Source organism: Nansenia antarctica, assembly GCF_963989245.1.
Source record: "Nansenia antarctica genome assembly, chromosome: 4".
Taxonomy (NCBI): domain Eukaryota; kingdom Metazoa; phylum Chordata; class Actinopteri; order Argentiniformes; family Microstomatidae; genus Nansenia; species Nansenia antarctica.
In genome coordinates, this window is record NC_137689.1 from 20,519,734 (window position 1) to 20,540,901 (window position 21,168).

The 21,168-nt window shown below is 43.2% G+C and overlaps 2 protein-coding genes across 2 annotated transcripts; one reads left to right on the forward strand and one right to left on the reverse strand.

Annotated features, from left to right (window-relative positions):
- Positions 1 to 414: 414 nt before the first annotated feature.
- LOC308155858 (mitogen-activated protein kinase kinase kinase 14-like) lies at positions 415 to 4,614 on the forward strand (the record flags this gene model as incomplete). Its single annotated transcript, XM_080529227.1, is given in 8 exon segments — positions 415 to 744; positions 1,195 to 1,329; positions 1,594 to 1,723; positions 1,935 to 2,060; positions 3,319 to 3,367; positions 3,369 to 3,421; positions 3,711 to 3,874; positions 4,609 to 4,614. Coding segments are annotated over 8 exon segments (993 nt in total).
- An 8,529-nt stretch (positions 4,615 to 13,143) lies between these two features.
- Positions 13,144 to 15,265, reverse strand: LOC308155048 (kelch repeat and BTB domain-containing protein 4-like; the record flags this gene model as incomplete). The annotated part of the gene is made up of 4 exons (XM_080528281.1): positions 13,144 to 14,004; positions 14,148 to 14,254; positions 14,405 to 14,546; positions 14,807 to 15,265. 4 exons carry the CDS (start codon positions 15,263 to 15,265, stop codon positions 13,144 to 13,146), a joined length of 1,569 nt encoding a protein of 522 aa, XP_080384407.1.
- Positions 15,266 to 21,168: the final 5,903 nt, after the last annotated feature.

Below are 21,168 nucleotides of genomic sequence, written 5' to 3' on the forward strand. Positions count from 1 at the left end.
CTGTTGACCACCCACAAGTCCACCATCGCAGCCATGGAGACTGCAGTCTAGGTCTGGAGGGTGTGTCTAAACATTGTATACTTGGGGATGATGTGTCTGTATCCTGCTGCAGCTTTGCAGGTGTGTCAGAGTATCGAGAGGGCGCGTCGCTGTCAGACAACTACCACAGACTAATGGGTCTGTCTGACTCTTCCAGCGAACTCGGGGGGGAGTCGGACTATTCGTGCCATCTGGATGGTGTGTTTGATTCTCTCCGTATTCATAAGGGCGAGAAAGACTCCTCGTGCAGTTTCGGAGGAGCGTCTGAGTCTCTCTGCAGCTTGGAGGGTGTGTCTGACTGCCTCTCCAGTGTCATGTGCGTGTCGGACAACTTCCTGGTACGAGGGTGTGTGTCTGAGTGTGTCCTGCTGTCTGATGGACGTGTCTGACTGTGAGTCCGCCTGCTGTTTTGGCCGGGAGTCAGGATCATCAGGATCATCGTCCTCCAGTATGGAAGATGATGATGTGTTCAGTTCACTCTGCAGTCCGGCAGGTGGGTCTGACTGTACACACTTGGAGGATCTCTTGGAGGATTCCAAACCAACCTGCAGCCAAGGGTGTGTGTGTAGCGTTGAGGAACTGCGGGGCACGGTGACCAAGAGGAACCGCCACCTGGTATCCCCTTTCTTCAAAGAGCTGGTGAGAGAGACCTCGGATGGGAGCGAGGTCAACGCACATACCAACGAAGGACTCTTATTCCACAAGGTAAGAGGAATTTACATTTGTTTATTTACCTCAACTAACATGATAAGATTGATTTGATGACTGATGATGATTCCATGTCCACTTAAAGAATTGCATTTTATATGTATATGTAATATGAATACTGTATATATTGTATGTGGGCTACTTTTACATTTACATTGACATTTTTGGCATTTAGCAGACGCCTTATTCCAAAGCGACTTACAATCAATACATTTGACTAAGCAAGTGAATCATCAGTTCACCAGTTGCAGCAGGAAGAGTAATCTAGCTCAGGCTCGGGGCCATTGGCAGTCTCTGTGATAGAAGAAGAACGAATATATATATTTTTTATTTTTATTTTTATTTTTTTTAATATATATATTTTTTTTTATTTTTATAGACACACGACAGGTTACTTGTCATACAAAATGTGACTAAATTCCTACTCTGTGTTTGTGTATATTTCAGTTGCTCCAGCCCAGTCAGTCTGGATACAGGGCGGGAAAAGAGTACCACATCCTTTACCACATCCAGAATGGCTCGTACGGAGATGTGTTCAGTGTTCAAGACAGAAGTACTGGATTCGAGTGTGCTGCCAAGAAGGTAGGACAAGTACAAATGTGTCTCACATCGTCGCCTAGATTAATTCAACGCAAGGTTAATTAATCATTATGAAAAACATTTCAGTTCTTGATTAATTAAATAATCATAATTAGACTCTAATCTAATCAATGTAATTTGGATTCAGATCACGTGCCAGACCCTTGGCTCTCCTGTGAATGTTATGCTGTGATGTGAAACACAATGGAAAGTGGCCAGTAAAACCTGACCATAATCTGAAGAATATGTTTTTGTTTCCTACATAAGATCCCATTGAGTCATTTCAACTGTGAGGAAGTGAGCACGTGGAACGCTCTGAACTCTCCTCGTGTGGTTGAGCTCTATGGGGCCGTGAGGGAGGGCCCGAATCTCACACTTTTCATGGATCAGAAGACAGGTGAACACCCTCTGTTCAGTTAATATGAACTTGCATTATAGTCACTTACCCCCACCCCGCCCCTCACCCCCAGGTTGTTTCTAAACATGTTTACACTTGCATTATAGTCACTTACCCCCACCCCCCCCCTCACCCCCAGGTTGTTTCTAAACATGTTTACACTTGCATTATAGTCACTTACACCCCCCCCACACACACACCTCGCCCCCAGGTGGTTTGGCCCAGCTGAGAGAGAGGGGCAGTCTACCTGAAGACCTCGCCCTGCACTACTTTTGGCAGGTCCTGGGGGCACTAGAGCACCTGCATCAGAGACACGTTCTGCACCTGGACATCAAAGGTATGCCAGAGAGTAGTAGAAACCAGACTAGGTCCCCACAAAAGGTCTGGTTAACCCAATACTTACACTTACACTAACAGATACCTGCCATGGTGAAGGGTTCCCTTTGCTTCTCTACATCCATTCTCTTCATCCCCCACTTCTGTTTCTACAGCAAACCTTTTGTTGACATACTGCTGTAGCAATCAGTAGTGATTGTTAGGATATATAATGAAACTATACCTGACCCTATTGATCAGATGAAGATATATGTATTTGACCGCCCGGAAAAGGAGAATGTTGCTAGAGCAAAACATTTTAAGCTACTGTAGTCTCCAAGCAAAACATGCATGCAGAAACGATAGTACAAGGCCATCATAATTCGCACCTCTGCATGTTACTATACAAAGCAATACATGTACTTAAAAAAAAACACTATGTTACTAACTTAACTACAGTATAATACTTCAACTTGGTGGCAGTTAGACAGTATTAGTCATTAAGTGGTAAGGGTAAGTTGTCTGCAGAAGGCATGTCCTAAAGCCGGCTCGAACCCACAACGTTTGGGTTGCACATAAAGATGTAACCCTTTATTGCCTTTTGTGACAGCATGTGGAGTGTAATGTAGTTGACTGGGATGGGACTTTCTATGAGCTGGGAAGGCATCAGCCAATTGGATCCAGGCATGGTCTTCTTTAATAAGTTAATCATAAGCTGCTTTCAGGTGCATAACGCCATCTACTGGTTTCAATATGCCTTTCTACTCTGATAGATACGCAGGGTGCAGACAGAGTAATGAACGTGCGTTTTCACATATGCAAAACACATCACATGTTCATAGGACTAGGCTTAAAAGAGGCGAGCTATGCGACACTCCACCATGGTTAAACAGCGTAACGCCACTGGCTATGAGAGTTATACTTATGGGTCGTCCCACCCACTGTCCCAGCCTCCACCCGCCCGGTCGCTGGCCTCCCTGCCTTATATTATAGTATTTTATGCTGTTTAGGCGGGGAGCTATAGGCCTACATTGCGGTGCCATCCAATTACGCCAAACCTAATGTACCACCATTTCAATAAACAATATTTTACCGACCTAAGTGTCCTGACTGAACCTTCGTCATACATCCTGATGAAAGCAAAATGTCGATTAATGTAGTTTAATGAGCTTTCTTTCACTTCGTATTCAGTCTGTTTACCTCTGTCTGTCTCTGTCTGTCTCTGTCTGTCTCTGTCTGTCTGTCTCTGTCTGTCTCTGTCTGTCTCTGTCTTTTTACAGTCGACAACGTTCTGCTCTCTGAGGACGGCAGGGACACTTTCCTCTGTGACTGGTCTCTCTGAGACACTGGACCAGAATGGACAGAGCACCCAAGCATACAGGGGTGAGTGAGTGTGTGTGTGTGTGTGTGTGTGTGCGCATACAAGTCTTTATAATATTGTGATTTCTTTATTTGTATACCGTCGTCTCAGAAATACAAACCAATATTGTTCATTTGACTGATTCACTTCAGGCAGAGACAGTGACCATTGTATCATAATGTACTCCTATTTCACTCAGTAGAGTTTATTTTTTACCTTGAGTGAGTCAGCCTTCAATGATGTCAAGTAAATCTGAATGAAAGACTGGCACCACCAGTCACCTGAACACCTATCTGTCTATGGTCCTTCCAGGGTCAGGGTTCCCTGGCACCGAGACTCACATGGCGCCTGAGGTGGCGCGAGGCGACCTCCGCTGTGCCAAGGCGGACGTGTGGAGCAGCTGCTGCATGCTACTGCACATGCTCAATGGCTGCCATCCCTGGATCCGCTACTACTCCCACCCGCTGTGCCTCAAGGTCAGAATTATGACTACTACTACTACACCTGAAATGGAACACTGGGAAATGTATTCTATTCTATTGTTAACAGAGACATTGGTGTAATATGTCTTTGTCTTATTAATAACAATGACTGATAGGGCTTACAAGTAATAACTCACACGGAGACCTGACATGCAATTGAAGATCACTTTACTGAACTGACTCTTACTCAGGTATCTTACAGGTTCTATGACTGCATCCAATTAGGTAGGGAGCGCCACCTACTGGTTAGGTGTATTAACATTTCACAATACATCACAATTGGTGCCATTCTTGGGCAAAGAGAAGTCAGTCACACTTTACATTATTGGGATAGTTCCCCTAAATGACAAATTACTTATTTGATAAAAGAGTCAATGAACAGGGAAAGACTTCACTCCAAACTTTGGTTCTGTTTATCTGGGCACTGTCACTTACCACTAACTGATATCTAAAATAACATGTAATATTGTCAATAATCCCTCAAAATGGTTCATAAAGGATTCATAAACAACAATAACTACATTATACTGTAGTAATACATAATTTATCAATGGTTTCTAAAGTAAATTCATAATTTATAAAACCCATTATGAAGGGCACTCTTAATGTATAGTGTTACTGAATAGTCCTTACTGCAAAATCCAACGTTGCTTTATTTAGTGCCTGTGACGGCTATGAGTAGCCTGGTTGTCTGTGTCTGTGTATTTGTGTGTATGTCTTTTTAACAGCCATAAGTCCAGTCCAGGGGATCCACCCCCCCCTCCCCCCCCCCCCCCGTGATAATTACCAATCAACTCCAGCAGTGGTCAATCAACTCCAGCCAATCATCACCAGCCAATAATCAACCCCCAACCAATCATCAGATGCCACACCCTACAAAAGACCTTGAGGGAGAACCAGCAGCAGCTGTGTGATCCATTCACACAGTTCCCACCATTTTGTGTTGCCTTGCTGGTGGTTTAGTTTGTTAGTTGTGTTCTGTGTTTAGTGATCTTGTTCAGTGATACTTTGTTAGAGATATTTTGGTTATGATTTAGTTGATACTTCATTTGGTTATAATTGTGTTGAGACTTTGTTCAGTTGATATTGTTAGTGATACGTTGTGTTTGAAACCTTTTTATTGTTATTGTTTATTTAACCATCCTCGGGATGAGTTTATTGTTTATTTGAGTATGAGGCATTTGTTATAGTTCTAATTCTGTTTTTATCTGACCCATTGTGACTTTAATTTATCCTTGCTGTAATAAATACCAATATTACATAACACCTGTAAATTGTTACTTCTTATTCTCCCTAGCGAAAATGTAGAACGTAACAGTGCCGTAATTCCAAGGAGTGTCAATGTAAATAAATGTGAACTAGTTTTATTGTTTCAAAAACACATTGCCAGCACATAAATACAGTATGTGTATTATCATGATCGGAGAACATGCAACTGTAATTGGTTCATGATTACAGGGAATTGCACTGCTACAAAACATGAAACAATGTGGCACACTTTGGTGTCTCAAACCTTTTGAATGACAAAATATTTCATAGTTCATTCGTAGTGTCAGGTTACACCTTACCTGCTCCTCCCGAGACATTGCCACCCCCAAGCACTACGTCTCCTGAGACACCTGCGTTTACCCTGTACTATGCCTCCTAAGACTCTACTGGCCTGCTCTGGGCCTGGTGGTGTTGGGGCCCTTAATGTACGCCCGCGGACCACAGCTGCAACACTGGAGGGACATGGTCAACACTCCCCAGGAGCTGGTCAAACAGTGGCACGGGCTGGGCAGGGCCACATAACACACACACACACACACACACACACACACACACAGATGCATTATGTACACACAAACAGGGTGCGAAATAAGGGGGAGCTCGGGGAGCTATAGCTCCCCTAGTGGTGACATGAGCTCCCCTGGAAACATGGTTTGTGAAATTTTGGGGGAGCTCTAAAATATTCCAAATTGCGATGGATTTATTCCAAGTTGTGACGGATTTTACCTGGTGTAATATGATTTGTAGAGGCATACAATCTATTTAGATGTTGGTATTAGGTATATAAATGATATATAATAGCCTATATAGCCTACATATAGGCCTTTATTGGGAGAACTCGATTAAATCTCTCAATAGCCCCGTTGGCTCTTGGATAATAAACACTGGAACGCAGGTGCTTTATCTCTCTCTCTCCCAGAAAGCTTGCAAAAGCATGGGAGGTAAACTGACATCCGTTGTCAGAGACCAGGAAGGAAGGGTTACCTTCACGACTAAACACTGTAGTCAAGAAGCTAATAACCGCCTCTGTAGTTACAGTAGAGACAAACGCCACCTCTGGCCACTTACTGTAATAGTCTGTGAGTGTAATAGCATAACGGCAGTCCCATGTCGCACAGTCAAAGGGACCAACAATGTCAATGGCCACCTTCTCCCATGGTCCACCTGGCAGTTCCACTGGGGTAAGTGGTGCAGGCGCAGTTTTGGCTGTTTTGTCATTGTATTGACAGGGTACACATGAGCCTACTAATGTCTGGACACATCTGTCCATTTGCAGCCACCAATATAGCTCTCGTAGTCTCTGTTTAGTACGCACTATTCCCTGATGCGCTTCATGAGCTAAATTTACAACTTTGGACCGTAGTGTAGTAGGAACCACCACACGGTCGGGGCCTCTCATGACAAGTAGTTCATCCACAGCCAGTTCATCTCTCACTCTAAAATATGGAGCAAGTTCCTTTGTCACATTCTTACTGTATTTTGGCCAACCTTTCTGTATCTGCTGTCTCAGTTGAGTCAGTTCAGGACAGGCCTCACAGGCAGCAGTGAACTCGGTCACAGATATGGCATGTGAGGAACCTGTGAACACAGTAGCCACCATGTCTGGCTCCTCCTCCACCTCTCCTGTCGAAGGCAGAGGGAGTCTGGACAAGCAGTCAGCAGTCACATTACGTTTCCCTGGATGGTAAGTGACATCATAAGTAAAGCATAGTAGACGTGCAGACCATCTCGCTATTCTCAGACCTGCGCGACCCGTACCCCTGGAAGTGAGTAGGGTTGTCAACGCTTGGTGGTCTGTGCGTAGGACAAAACGATGTCCCCACAGGTAGGTTCTCCACCTTTCCACCGCCCAAACGCATGCCAGCGCCTCACGCTCGACGGTAGAGTACTTTCTCTCTGCAGGAGAAAGTGTCCTGGACGCAAAAGCTATGGTTCTCTCTGTATTGTCTGGGTGAATCTGGCTCATTACAGCCCCCAATCCATAGTTAGAAGCATCGGTAGTGACATAAGTAGGTAACTCAGGATCATATAATGCTAAGGTAGGACTCTCAGTAATCAGTCTCTTAACCTCAGTAAAACTGGACTCTGCATCCGCTGTCCATTCAAACTTAGTGTCAGTAGATTCCCTGAGTGTAGCACGTAGCGGTTCCACCACAGTAGAGAAGTCAGGTATGAATTTACTATACCACAATGCAAGTCCTAGGAAGGACCGCAGGGAGGATGTGTCGTGCGGGGCAGGCGCGTTCGCCACAGCACTGACCCCGTCTTGGTCAGGATGAAGACCATCTTTGGACACAGTGTGGCCCAGGAAGCGCAGAGCTTTCTGGTTGAACTTACACTTGTGCATGTTCAGTTTCAGTCCCACTTCATTTAGAGCATGTAGCACTCTCCGTAGGCTGACATCGTGATCCTGCTGTGTGATGCCGTAGCAAATCACATCATCCAGGTAGGCCTGTACGCCTGGCAGGCCTGTCAGTACAGTCGACATCATTTTCTGAAAAGCTGAAGGAGCAGAAGCGAGGCCAAATGGCACTCGGCAGAAACGAAAGAGACCCTCATGCGTGATAAACGCAGTTAAATCACGGCTATCTGGATGCAATGGCAACTGGTGATAAGCAGAGGCTAAGTCTATAGTAGAAAAGACTGTGGCTCCACGGAGCTCAGCGAACAGTTCATCCATGTGCGGTAAGGGATGACAGTCACTGATGATTGCCTTATTAGGTTCTCTGAGGTCAACACACAGGCGAGGCTTTCCTCCCCCCTTTCTCTGGGTCACAACTATAGGTGAAACCCATGGAGATGCGTCTATACGTTCTATAACGCCTTTTTCCTGTAGATCTGCGAGCTCATCGGTCACAGCCTGCCTCACTGAGAACGGAAGCCTCCTCAGTTTCTGCTGTACTGGCACAGCATCTGGTTTAACCTGTATTTTGTGCATAAAACCTTTTGCACACCCTAACTCCTGTACTAGAACCTCTGGTTCGGTCTGTGGAGTGGTACTCTGTACAGTAGGTGCTCGGAGCACAGTAGGAGAGCTAGCAGGGCTAACAGTAATAATTTTGTTACCCTCAATGCACATCTGCAATGCTACAAATAAATCTAGTCCCAGCAATGCATTTCCTGATTCAACCACTATCAATGAACCTGTAACTGAATGTCCATTATGAACAACTGTAGCATGCATGCAACCTTTAACAGGAATTTTCTCTCTGGAGTAAGTAAGCAGATTCACTGTAGGCTCAGCAAGGACACATGTATGGAAAAGTGTCTGGTAAGTACTCTCTGGAATAATAGAAACAGATGAGCCTGTATCCACTATCAGCTCAACATCATGGGAATGATAATTTGCATCAACTCGTACAGTACACATAATTTTATCATTCACGACGGCCCCCTGCATGTAAAGCACAGTAACGTCATTCACCACTACCTCACGCACCTCTTTTTGAGCCGATCTACACACCTTGGAAAAATGTCCAACTTTTCCGCATGTATTGCAAGTCACCTTAACCGCCGGGCATGTAGGCTTGTTAGCTAAGTGTCCTGTGGATCCGCATCGGAAGCAGGCGCGCTGATTCCCAGTTGTAGCTGGCTGGCTGTAGACCGTGGCAGGTGCAGTCGTCGTCGGAGCTTTCTTCTTGCCCTTGTCGAACCTCCTCCTCGTCGGCTGTTTCTCGATGGCTCTCACCGAAGCTGTAGCTCCAGAGAGAACGTTGGAGTTCCGTAGTCCAGCCTCGATTTGTAAGGCCATTGAAGTAGCTTTGTCCAGAGACAAGTCCGATTCAAGCAAAAGTCTGTCTCGTATGCGTGTATTAGCAACACGCTCAATCAGTTGATCACGAATCATTTGTTCCTCCATGGCACCAAATTCACAAGCTGCAGCTAGCTCGCGTAATGAAGCAAGGAACTGATTAACCGTCTCGTCAGGACCCTGAGCTCTCTGTCGAAATTTGTGACGTTCAGCAATCACATTCACCTTAGGAACAAAGTACTTTTTCAGTCCATCCACGGCAGAAGTGTAGGTAACACCCGTATCCTTTAGAGTGTAGAACAGTCTTTGTCCTTCAGTCCCAAGTGCATGGAGAAGAATCGCGCGCTTTCTTTCCTCCGGCCATTTTTCTCCGGTAGCATCAATTACGAGCATGTAATTTTCAAACATTCTCAACCAAGTAGGAAAAGAAATAGCAGGTTCGCCTGGCACAGGCATGAACGGTGTAGGTAAGGGTACGGAAATAGCCATCCTCGTCGCCAAAAATGTGGTATTCTGTAGTACGAAAGTAGTTAGGAAAGAATGAGACCGGGAGACACGCAGTTGCTGTTCACTTCCACGTTTATTCCACCTCCTTCACATCCGTAAGTGCATACATCACTTCCGTAACTGCATACATCACTTGCCTACTAGCGCCCACTGGCGGTATAAACAGGACACAACAATCCGCTTAGCCTATATGCTCCTGAAACGACAGAGCAAACACGCTACATTACCAGGGATAATAATTACAATGAGCCATTCATTAAAAATAGAAAAAATAATATTAGGCTATTAAATCTCACTTAATGAGAAAACTGGCATCTCCCATCGGTCACTATTTGTTGGCTATCTGGTGATATGGACGTCTTTGAGTGTCTAGAAAAGCGCTAAGTCTAATGTATTATTATTATTTATTATTATTATGGACGTCACTTTAATCCGGCAGTTCTCAAGGTTTTTATGCACCAATCGATTCCTCTAGTCAGTGCGTCTTTATCACATTCATTGACGAAAAGGACGACTCGCATGTATAGGTGGAAGGGAACATTCATTGTGAGCACGGAAAATGTGAGTCTCACAATGGCTTTGCATTGATGAAACCAGGTAGGATGAACGCATAGTTCACTGTCCATTCCTAAATGCCCTGTTTCCACCGTCAACTTTCCTCTTTAGACCTTTGGAGAGTGACATGATGTTTCTCTTGCTAGCAGGTTAAATGTTTAGCTAACTTCACCCGGCACGCAAACAACCAATCCAATAATAATGTGACCAGGACCTTGTAAGTCTGGGAGGAGGGGGGAATAATTATCACAATAAAACTATGTTAAATAATTATTAGAATAAGTTAGGCTGCGCTACATCGTCAGTCCACACATTTATTATTCAAAAATATGGAAAAGGGTGAAATGTTGAGAATCACAACACAAACTTGCTAGTCAAGCCAAAATACTGCAACGTAATCGATTGGACTGCTACCTAGTTAACTACAACACTACTTTACATTGTTAGCAGGCTCATAAAACAAGCCGTGTTAGTTGACTAGCGATGTGTCATTGATTTTCGACAACGCGGAAATGTATTCACATTTTTCGAAAGAAAAGTCAAAGCATTAGAACGTAGAACGGAAAATCGCACGCGCGCTTTGCGCACGGAAAGCCACCGGCCCCGATTTGGCCTGAATTTTTTTTTCCGTCAGGAGATTTTTTTTTTTTGCTTTAATCCCTGGGCTCCCCCGCACACCGTGATTTAATTCGCTCCCCCGCACACCGTGATTTAATTCGCACACTGCACACAAACACATAGAACATGCAGACCATACTCTGTCACATTTACACAATGCTATATGATATTGAAAAATGTTCAATAAATGCATGTGGAATATCTCCCGAATTATTTATTCAATCAACACAGGTTACACAAACACTCACACACACACACACACACACACACACACACACACACACACACACACACACACAAACAGGAGTTACACAAACGCACACGGTAACAGGATATTGTGTTCTTTTATTGTTAATCGTTTATCACATTGTTTGCTGTGACAATTTTAGCCCTTATTAAAGTTGTTTTAATTTTTTTCTGTACATGTCACAGTATGCCAGGTGTGATAAAAGTCTATCTCCCTCTGTAACTGGTTAAATAAACACACACACACACTGACACACGCACGCACTCACACACACACACGCACACATCCTTGATGTTCTATTAAAATTTCTATATAAGAATGTATAGAACCATTCTAGTCATTGTTACCTCAAGGACTGTAGCCAGCAGTGTAAATTATGTTGTACAGAGTTTGGGTTTTTCACCTATGTAGTGGTTCAGGAAACCTTCAGTAGGAGATTTATTTGGTGCACTCTGAACCACATACACTATGGAGTGAATAGATATTCGTAGGAAAAAAGTATTTTCCACGTATATACAGTACTCAAAAGCACTGTTTTCATCAAAGACCCTAAAGAAGCAATGTTAGTGTTTTGATCTATAAGCAGAATGTTGTTTTGGTCTCTAAAGAACAAGCGGTTTTCAACCAAAATAATTTTCCAAAATGCACAGCTATACACCGTTGATTGACATCCAACCTACCCTTTTACAGACATAGCAGCGTCAATAATGTCAACATTTTCTAATGGATGATATTTTTAAATATCTTTTTTATTTTGCAATATTATTTTATTAGATACTCATAATCAAAAGCATATTCATGATAAATGTTTTGTTGATGGTCTCGGCATTGAAGGTCGGAGGCCTAGGATCCAATGAACGCCTGGTTTTGGCCATGTTCTGGAAGTGCTCAGGTCTCACCCAGGGGGTGAGGTAGAAGGCAGCACAGGTCTGGTTCCACAGGTGCCTGTGGAATGCAGAATGTTGGACCAGGCTGGTAGGGGTTGATGACTGGGTTGGGCACGGTGTGGAAGCTGGCCATCCTCTGCATGTACTGGTTCGTGATAAGTTCCTCGCGCTGTGCTTGGCAATTCTCCTTGTGTAGGGCCAGGGCCACATGCACAGGCTTGGTGGCAATGATGCGGCCGTTCACCTCAGTCACAGCTAATGAAACAATGTAAAAGGTAACCAGACCATACATATACACTGGTGTACTGTATCTATATGGGATAGACTCTGTATTTATGACTATATTACTTTTTATTAAACATTTTTTTTTAAAAGCTGTCTTAAAAGAAATTGAGAAGCAGTTCAAGTGAGAAAGCAAGGCAAAGAAGCATACACCAAAGTGGACATGTTTTTCTCTTTACTAAAAGAGATTAAGAAGGGGCGCTTAGGTGGCGTAGCGGGTTAAGCGTCGACCATGTAACCGCAGGGTCCCCGGTTTGATTCCGGCCGGGGACATATCCTGCATGTCATCCCTCCTCTCTCTCTCACCCATTCTTCCTGTCAAAACGTCACTTTATCTGTCAATAAAAATGAAAAAATATGAGTGGGACTGCCCCACTCATTAATGTGCACTGTCCTGACTAAATAAAGATCTATCTATCTATCTATCTATCTCAGAAACGCATTCACCTGTGCCCTTGATGTCCTGCCAACAAGCTTTTTTAAAAACATATTTAGCTGCATGGCAGGCGAAGTAATACAAATAATTAACACCTCCCTTTCATCAGGAATCTTCCCTGAAGCCCTGAAAACTGCAGTTATTAAGCCACTACTAAAAAAGAACGGCCTAGACCCATTTGTACTAAACAACTACAGACCCATATCAAACCTTCCCTGTACAGGAAAAATTATTGAAATGGTTGCCCACGAACAACTTAGCAATTATTTGACCCTAAATGATCTCTTTGATGACTTTCAATCAGGCTTTCGCCCACTACATAGCACTGAAACTGCCCTTATTAAGGTCCTTAATGACATTCGCGTAAACACAGACTCGGGAAAAATCTCAGTTTTGATACTAGTAGATCTTAGTGCTGCCTTTGACACTATAATTGATACATTTAATGTACATGAACAGCAAGAAAATACAATTTTAGGAATTAGTCATGGAAAGTTATAAAGTTACAAAACATCCCCACTGGTCCTGTGTATGCACACAAACAGGATTTTACATTAATCTTTAGACACAATAAGCTACAACACCTTTATGCTATGTGCTAATCACAATATGGTTTTTCTTATGTAGACCAGTAACAATGACTGTCACAATGATAACTAAAATGATATCTGTTTGGGGAAATATGGAAATCAGCAACAATGAGTGAAATGTTCAGGCCAATATGAACTGCCAGTTTGTGAGGGGAATTTTTATCCCCCTGATGACAGTGACGACAGAGGTGGCAGGGTTGAACTTTAGCGTGTTAGCATCGCCCTTTTTGCACTCGTCCCTGAAGACGTATATGCAGCCCTTGCAGCTGGCCACCTTCCAGAGAGAGGGCACACAGCTCCACACCTCAGGGAAGCGCAGGCGCGTGAAGCTTTCCAGCAGAGGGTTGTAGCACACTAGGGAGTCCCCCTCAGCCACTACAAAGATCAGGTCCATGTGGGCCGTAGCGTGCATGCAGCCAGCAAACGGCAGCATGTAGGGCTTAACCTGGCACTTCTGAGTGGCTGTGTCAAAGCACTGGATGAGGCGGGAGGGTTTGGTGAAGAAGTAAATGTCATGTTCCTCCCCTCCCAGCAGGTAGATGGTCCCTCCCAGGTTAACCCCTGCCGCCCCAGACACAGCCGTGTCCAGTTGGCTGGTCACTGTCCACATGTCGTCCTTGACAGTGTAGTATGTGACAGCGTTGGACAGTGTGTCCGCCAGGGTTTTGCCCCCTAAGGAGTAGATGGTATCCTGGTTGGACACTGACACCATGGTCTGATGAAGGCGGTGTCTGGGCAGCGGGGCACAGCACTCCCAGTCCATGGTATGCATGTTGCACTTCCAAATGTGTTGGCGGATGGAGCCACCAACCACGTACAGGTCCCCTCCATGCTTACAGGCTGCAGTGATCTGATGACACAAGCTGTTCTGGCCACTCACACTGATGGCATCATCCTCATCGCAGTGGAGTGACACAGCCAGTGAGTGTGTGCCTGTCTCTTCCTTCCCTATCAGGTAGATGTGGACATTTTCACCAATTTCCTATTGGCCCAGGGGAGAGGATTTAGAGACAAAAGAAAATAATCACTAAATGGAAATACTACTGAACATCTCTTTAATCTATCTATGGTACCACAAAGGAAGAAGGCCAGCTGTGTGTTTACTAAAAAACATATCGAATTTACCTTTAGGCTCTCCTGAAGAACACTAGCGAATTCCTCTCTCTCCACCCTGTTGTGATTTATCCAGGACTGAATGGACACGGTTGGGTTCTGAGAGGTCGGGACGCCATCTGCAACAAGCAAAGTAAATACTTCTGAACACATCACAGCATGACTCTGCTGGATCACAAGTATTAAGACAAGCAGTCGACATATAGAACACACTGTTGGTATGCATGCAGCTGAGGTGGGAGGAGAAGCCTATTGGATGAATCACAAACCTTTTAAAATGTCCAAGAGCAGGCAGAGGGGCAGGTTGAGGAATTCTTCAGTCTGATGCAGCTGAACCAGATGGATTTTAGCACAATGCTTAGCAACAGTGTACAGCTCCTGGTCACTGTGTCTGTCTGCCAGCCACATCACCTGGAGAGGGAGGAAAGAGTGATCAACTGAATAACTGAACACCACAAGCTGTGCTGATGAATGTATACCACAACAAGACGGCAGACAGGTGATAGGGTAACACACTTGACAGATAGGGTAACACACTTGACAGATTTCACATCTAGGTTAATTATGTTAATTACATGAAAAGGCATAGAGCATAATGGTAAACTCATTCATTCAAATGCAATGATTTGTTGTATGACACGATGTGTAAACTATCGCTACCAGCCAATCACCTGCAGGCAATTCTTGACCTCCACTGTGCGTGAGAGGAAGCGTGAGCATTCCTCAAACAGGGCAGTTAAGTGGTACATGTCTGACATTTCATACGTGTCCTGGAGGTCTTCCACCCTCAGTTTGATGGTTCCATGATAAATGTAGTCGACTAGCAACTGGAAGACTGATGCACTGACATCCTTGAGTACAATGCAGCGGTTGTGTGCCTCCTTCAGATTGGAGGTGAACATAGAGCGGAAGACGCTGCTCTGGGCTGAGAGCACCAGGCGATGCAGGTTGAACTCCTTGCCATCCACTGTGATGTTGACATCAGCAAACAGTCTGTCCTCTAGGCAAAGGTCCATGATGCTCTTCACCACCCGGCTGGAGTGGGAGCGATCGGTAAAGGTATATCCCATGAAGTAGTTCTCATCTCCCACTGAGCCCCCCACACTGAGCCCATCCTCACTGGACTCCATCTCATCTGTAGGTTAGCGATCTGAGGATAATGCATGAACACAACAGACAGAGATTAGATGTTATTGAAACATTGAGGGTTTACGGAAGAAAAAAAGGCAAGCAGCAGAACTTTCCAGAATGTAGGATCATTCAGAATGATGCAAGCAGCTAACGTGTTAAGGTCTTTGCACACACCAATGCGTGCGTTTTCGCATGCATATTTTTAAATCCGTCATCCGAAAAAAACGCATTGGTGTGCAAGGGCCTATAGTAAGATAAACATGTCTCTAGCTAGCTAATAATAGAGTTGTTTTGAAATGTATACGTGGTCACAGTGGGTGGCCATCGCCAGAATGATGACAGCTAGCCTATCACTGTAACAGGCCAAACAGTTGCATGCAGAAAACAAAAGCACATTATGAAATTCATGAAGTCATTGTGTTGAAGTTAGCTAGCAATGTAATAATGAGCTCTCTGTCTCTGCTCTGAGCCCTACAGGCTACGGTAACAGGACGCTAGACGGAGAGCATCCTCGTCTGTTCAGCTCTGGGCAGAGAAGTATTCACTTTGCCCTGTATCGAAATAAACACGACCCCGTCAAGACAGTGTAATAAAATCCTTCTTTCACCGACTACACCGGGTGGTTCTCCCCTTCGACGGGCATCAAACAAAGTATGAATTCATGGCTTATTAGTTTATATTATATATATATATATTATTAGTTTGCTCCTTTTACTCTATAAATATATACATATATATATACTCTTTTTACTTTTACTCACTTTATTCACACTAAACGCGAGGTCCAACCGTCGAGTTGCGGGGAAGCTCACCTTCTGTTGTTGAATTTAACGGCAGCTTGCATCCTTATATGGAGTTAATCTTGAGCCAAATTAAATCAAAACATTTATGCTTGCATCCTGCTGTGCGCGTGACCAGGAGACAACTGAAAGGTTGCCGGAGAGACTGCGTTCTGCATCGTGATTGGTCCAAACGACACGTCTGCTGTCACATCTTCGATAATCCTCTTTAGACACACTGACAATTGAATTGCCTGCACCCGAGTGACACCTAGTGGTTGCATACATACACTTTCTCTACCTGGCTGAGAATGGGTTTTTCAAGATCCCTAAATAGATCCCTAAATATAAAGAGGATACACTCTTACAGGGTCGGAGTGGGACTCATTTTCAGCTCTGGAGTTTCATGCCTCAGACCGGCCCACTTTAGTTCACAACCGATTACAGTATATTAAAATCATGTAATTACAACCTTGGTATTTTAGTCTGTAATAGCGGACTCACTGTTCTCTACAGTCTTCTCTACATTTACAGGATGCTATGTCATGGGTTTGCTTCATTGTTCCCATACTGGTACAACAGCTCACCTGTGCCTTCTACTGTGATAGCAGCAATCCTTTGCTGGACACCACTAGGGTGACCAGGTCCCAACAAACCAAATGTGGGACAAGGAGTATGTTTGTGTGGGACAATGTGGGACACCCTCTCAACAGGCCCGGACCGAACTTTAGGTGCCCCTAGTAGCATCCGCTTCCCCTGGCCGAGTTGAGAGCTATGTCTATCCAATTTTTAAAAATATATATATATGCATTTCCATTCTGTTTCCTATTCTGTTTGGTTTATTCAGTAGTAGGGATGCACGATATTATCGGCACCGATATTTATCGGCCCGATATTGAGGAATTAATGTTTATCGGTATTTATTATAAAATTTAGCCGATATTTAACCGATAATATGAAGCCGGAAATATTTCTGCTTCCGGTTTCCGGTTTCCGCGCTCTGCTTCCGGTTTCCGCGCTCAGGCACGCAGTTTGTTTTGACGAGACGCGAGCGAAACATGCCTTCCCCGGTGTGGACATTCTTCACAATTTCTAAGGCAGATATTGCGTTTGCAATTTGCAATACATGTTCAACAAAAGTTCGGAGAGGAGGGCAAAGGTCTACGAGTTACAACACAACGAATCTAATAAGTCACCTGAAGAATCACCATTGCAAGCACGCTGTATGGAAGGAATATCAAGCACTCGTTGTAGCAGAACACGTTAGCCTAGCCGCGAAAAAAAAGCCATTGTGGATTTCATGAACTTACATGTAATGAATATACATGTAAACATACTGTATACTGTCTAAAGCTAAGGTTAACATATACATGTAAACATGCAGTATACTGTCTAAAGCTATGGTTAACATGTACATGACATGTAAACATACAGTATACTGTCTAAAGCTATGGTTAACATGTACATGACATGTAAACATACAGTATACTGTCTAAAGCTATGGTTAACATGTACATGTAAACATACAGTATACTGTCTAAAGCTATGGTTAACATGTACATGACATGTAAACATACAGTATACTGTCTAAAGCTATGGTTAACATATACATGTAAACATACAGTATACTGTCTAAAGCTATGGTTGTTAACATGTACATGACATGTAAACATACAGTATACTGTCTAAAGCTATGGTTAACATGTACATGTAAACATACAGTATACTGTCTAAAGCTATGGTTAACATATACATGTAAACATACAGTATACTGTCTAAAGCTACGGTTAACATAAGATCTTTATGAACTTTGGCTAAAAAAAGCATTGTGCACTGTCTATAACAGATTCTGTTTGTTAGAGGAAATAATAAATGAACATTTGAAGACTCAGAAGTGTTCTCTTTGTTGTGTTAACAATAGTGATGTAAGTTAGATTTGGTGAGATCACTATGGAATATTAAATCATCAATCTTTGCTCACTACATAGCCTTTCTTACCTTCAGGTGTGCATGAACTACAGGTTATCAACTGTGAAATTATATCTGAATGGTCTTTATTGTCATTGATATAGTACAGGTACCAAACAATGACATTTGGGAGGGGGGCTCCCCTGGTGCTAGGAAAGAAAAAATAAAATAATAATAATAATATCGGTATCGGTATCGGTTATCGGCCACGAGAAGCGGGTAAATATCGGTATCGGTATCGGTTGGAAAAAATGCATATCGTGCATCCCTATTCAGTAGCATCCAATAATTCTTAGTTCACAAAGTCCGACATGTTACTGAGCTTGGGTTTCAGCTGCACAGCCTCCTGAAACACATCAATGGGATCCGACCATTGGCCACCCTAGTGTAGCCCCCCCTAGCAAGGGCGCCGCTAGGGGGGGGTAAGTTAGGACGATTCTAAGCGCCCAGCACTGACAGGGGCCCATGATAATCTTTTTTAAAAATACATTATATTACATAAGGACGTTAACTCATTGACTGCCAAAGACGCCATTTGAAAAACCAGATACTTTTCTGTTTTGGTAGTCTGTCCAGGTAGTCTGTCCAATGTCACACTTGCCCTTCTCCACCGGCACTAGTTTTGGATCTAGCTTGCTGTTCATTATTTTGATGATAAATTGTAGATAGCTAGCTATAACATCTTCATGAGTCATCTACGTCTGTCGAATACTACACAGCAGAGTTTGACGCTTGAGTTTTTACAACGCGCAACTGCCAGAAAAACATACCGGCATATACAGTAAATCGATATTGTCGAACCCTATATATATATATACACACACACACATACATAACCATACAGGCTTAAATACTGATTAACAGTTCATCACTGTAACCCCCCTCCCCCCCTACGCAAAACGTGTCCACCGCGTGTACTGATAATGGCCATGTCAGGACAGCCCACCTGGGGGTCAGGGTTCAAGGGGGGTTGAATAGCTGTAGAATGTAGATTGGTTTCACGGCTACATTATTGTCATAGTGCAGCATTTGGAATATATTTTATACATAACTAGCTAGATTTGATAGCTTGGTAGCTTACAATCAATTATAGTGCGTTTTCCGAATGCGGACGATTGACCCTTAGCTAAGCTAGCATCTAATTGGAAAGAGTCCGAATTGTCCAACTACCGAATAAGTCCACTTGACGAACCGTTTTACCTATAACATACATAACTAGTTATGTTTAATGACCTATATGTAATATATGACCTATATTTAATGACCGTATACCAGCCGTCAATGACGAAAGCTCTAATGAATAGCAACTAAGCTAACGAAATGCTAACGCTAACACAGCTAGTTCAATGACAGTGCACACACCGTTTAAAGCAAGATTAATTCAATAACATAATTGCAGCACGTGAGATATTAACACATTAATATGTCCATTGATAAGATATGAAAATGTCTTCCATACATTGTGGAAGGCTTTCCGCGGTAAGGTGAGCAGATGTCTCAGATGCAATCTGGTGTCTGGGCGGTCTGGGCGGTGAGCAGCGAACAGGTTGATGGTCGGAGAGAAAAGAAAGACTTGACGTCTATGACCTGGAGTGTCTAGGACCGGAGGGCGGGAAGGAGTCACGTGAGAGGAAACAGGACCCGTGCAATTTGCCCTTCTGAAAAAAACACGCAATTAAACTCTGTTATCATTGAAAATGTGAGAGAGTTCAACAGTTTACAACAACATTTAAGTTTTGCCCATATACATGCACCTTAATTTATGGATACCTATATTACCGGTATATCTTGTATTTTTATTAACTGCTGTGCAACACATTGACTCTGAATATTTATCTGAAAATAGCAGCTATGGAGTCCATAAGGAGCCTATCATTTACTGTGTCTTTTAGCTCAACTTCATAATTTGATTTTTTTTTCTTTTTTTTCAGTAAACTGTTTCGGAACTACTTGACTGTGCTACTTAATGAGTCAATTGCGTAGTCAGTGGCAGGTGTGAGAGATGAGTAAGTGGTGGCTTGCCTCAGGCATGAATCTAACCACCACAAATCAAACAACCAACCGAACTGATCTTGAACCAGTTTATTAAGACGCCACCAGATCATCGCTCATCAAAGACACAGTAAATAGGCTGATTATGGACTCTATAGATGCTATTTTCAGATAACTAAATTAAGAGACAATGTGTTGCACAGCAACAGTTAACAAAATACAAGATAGAATAGGTAGCCTATCCATAAATTAATGTAGCCGACTTCAAATTATAATTCTATGTATTAAAAAAAGTCACAAAAGAAACAAACTGGAGTTTGAGCAAAATTGAGCCTTATTATTTACCCCTCTATGCTAGACTAGAGGAACGTTACCGCGAGAGAGACGATGACGTCACAGGCGAAGCCAAAGTCAGGTCAGGGTCTCAAAAGAGAAAAGTAAAAGTAAAGAACGAGGAGAGTGACAGAAAAGGGCGACAGCTAGTCACAAAGTAAAAAAAAAAAGAAGAAGAAAGATATTCATTCACAGACCTTCTTTTGGGGCCCATAACATGTAGGCTATCTAGACAACAGGGGTTTAGTGATCTAATCACTGCGTGGATGATCTAGTTAGCTCGCTATAGCTAATTAACATTAACTTCAAGTAAAGTTAACTTACCGTGCACTGTCAGTATAATTTCAGTTAAATGTATGAGATGAGGGCCATTTTGGTCCAACATTTTGGTTATTAGAGCTCAGTGAATTTGTATCCAGCAGCTATGCACTCTTGCTATAGCTAGCTAGCTAACTAGTATAATGTTACATGCTAATGACGTCATGCACAGATGCAGCTTCAGGATCAGGACTCCTTCCCTCAACCCACCTCCCAGTTGAAGGAGAAGGAGGTGAGCAGTAGGAGTTTGGGGTTAACATTAAGATTTTGAATATTTTAATGTATGCTGCATTACCATGCAAGCATTGAATACAACTTTAGCTAATATTCATATTTAGTTAATAGTTCTTCCAGTAATTGCAATAACATTGACCACTGGCATCTTAATAATATTGTTAGCTAGCTAGATAACATTTAAGTTAGCTAATCTGGTGTAATGTATGTATTACTATGTTAATACTATTATAGGACATATTATGAATGATGTACCTATGGATACTCCATGCCAGGGC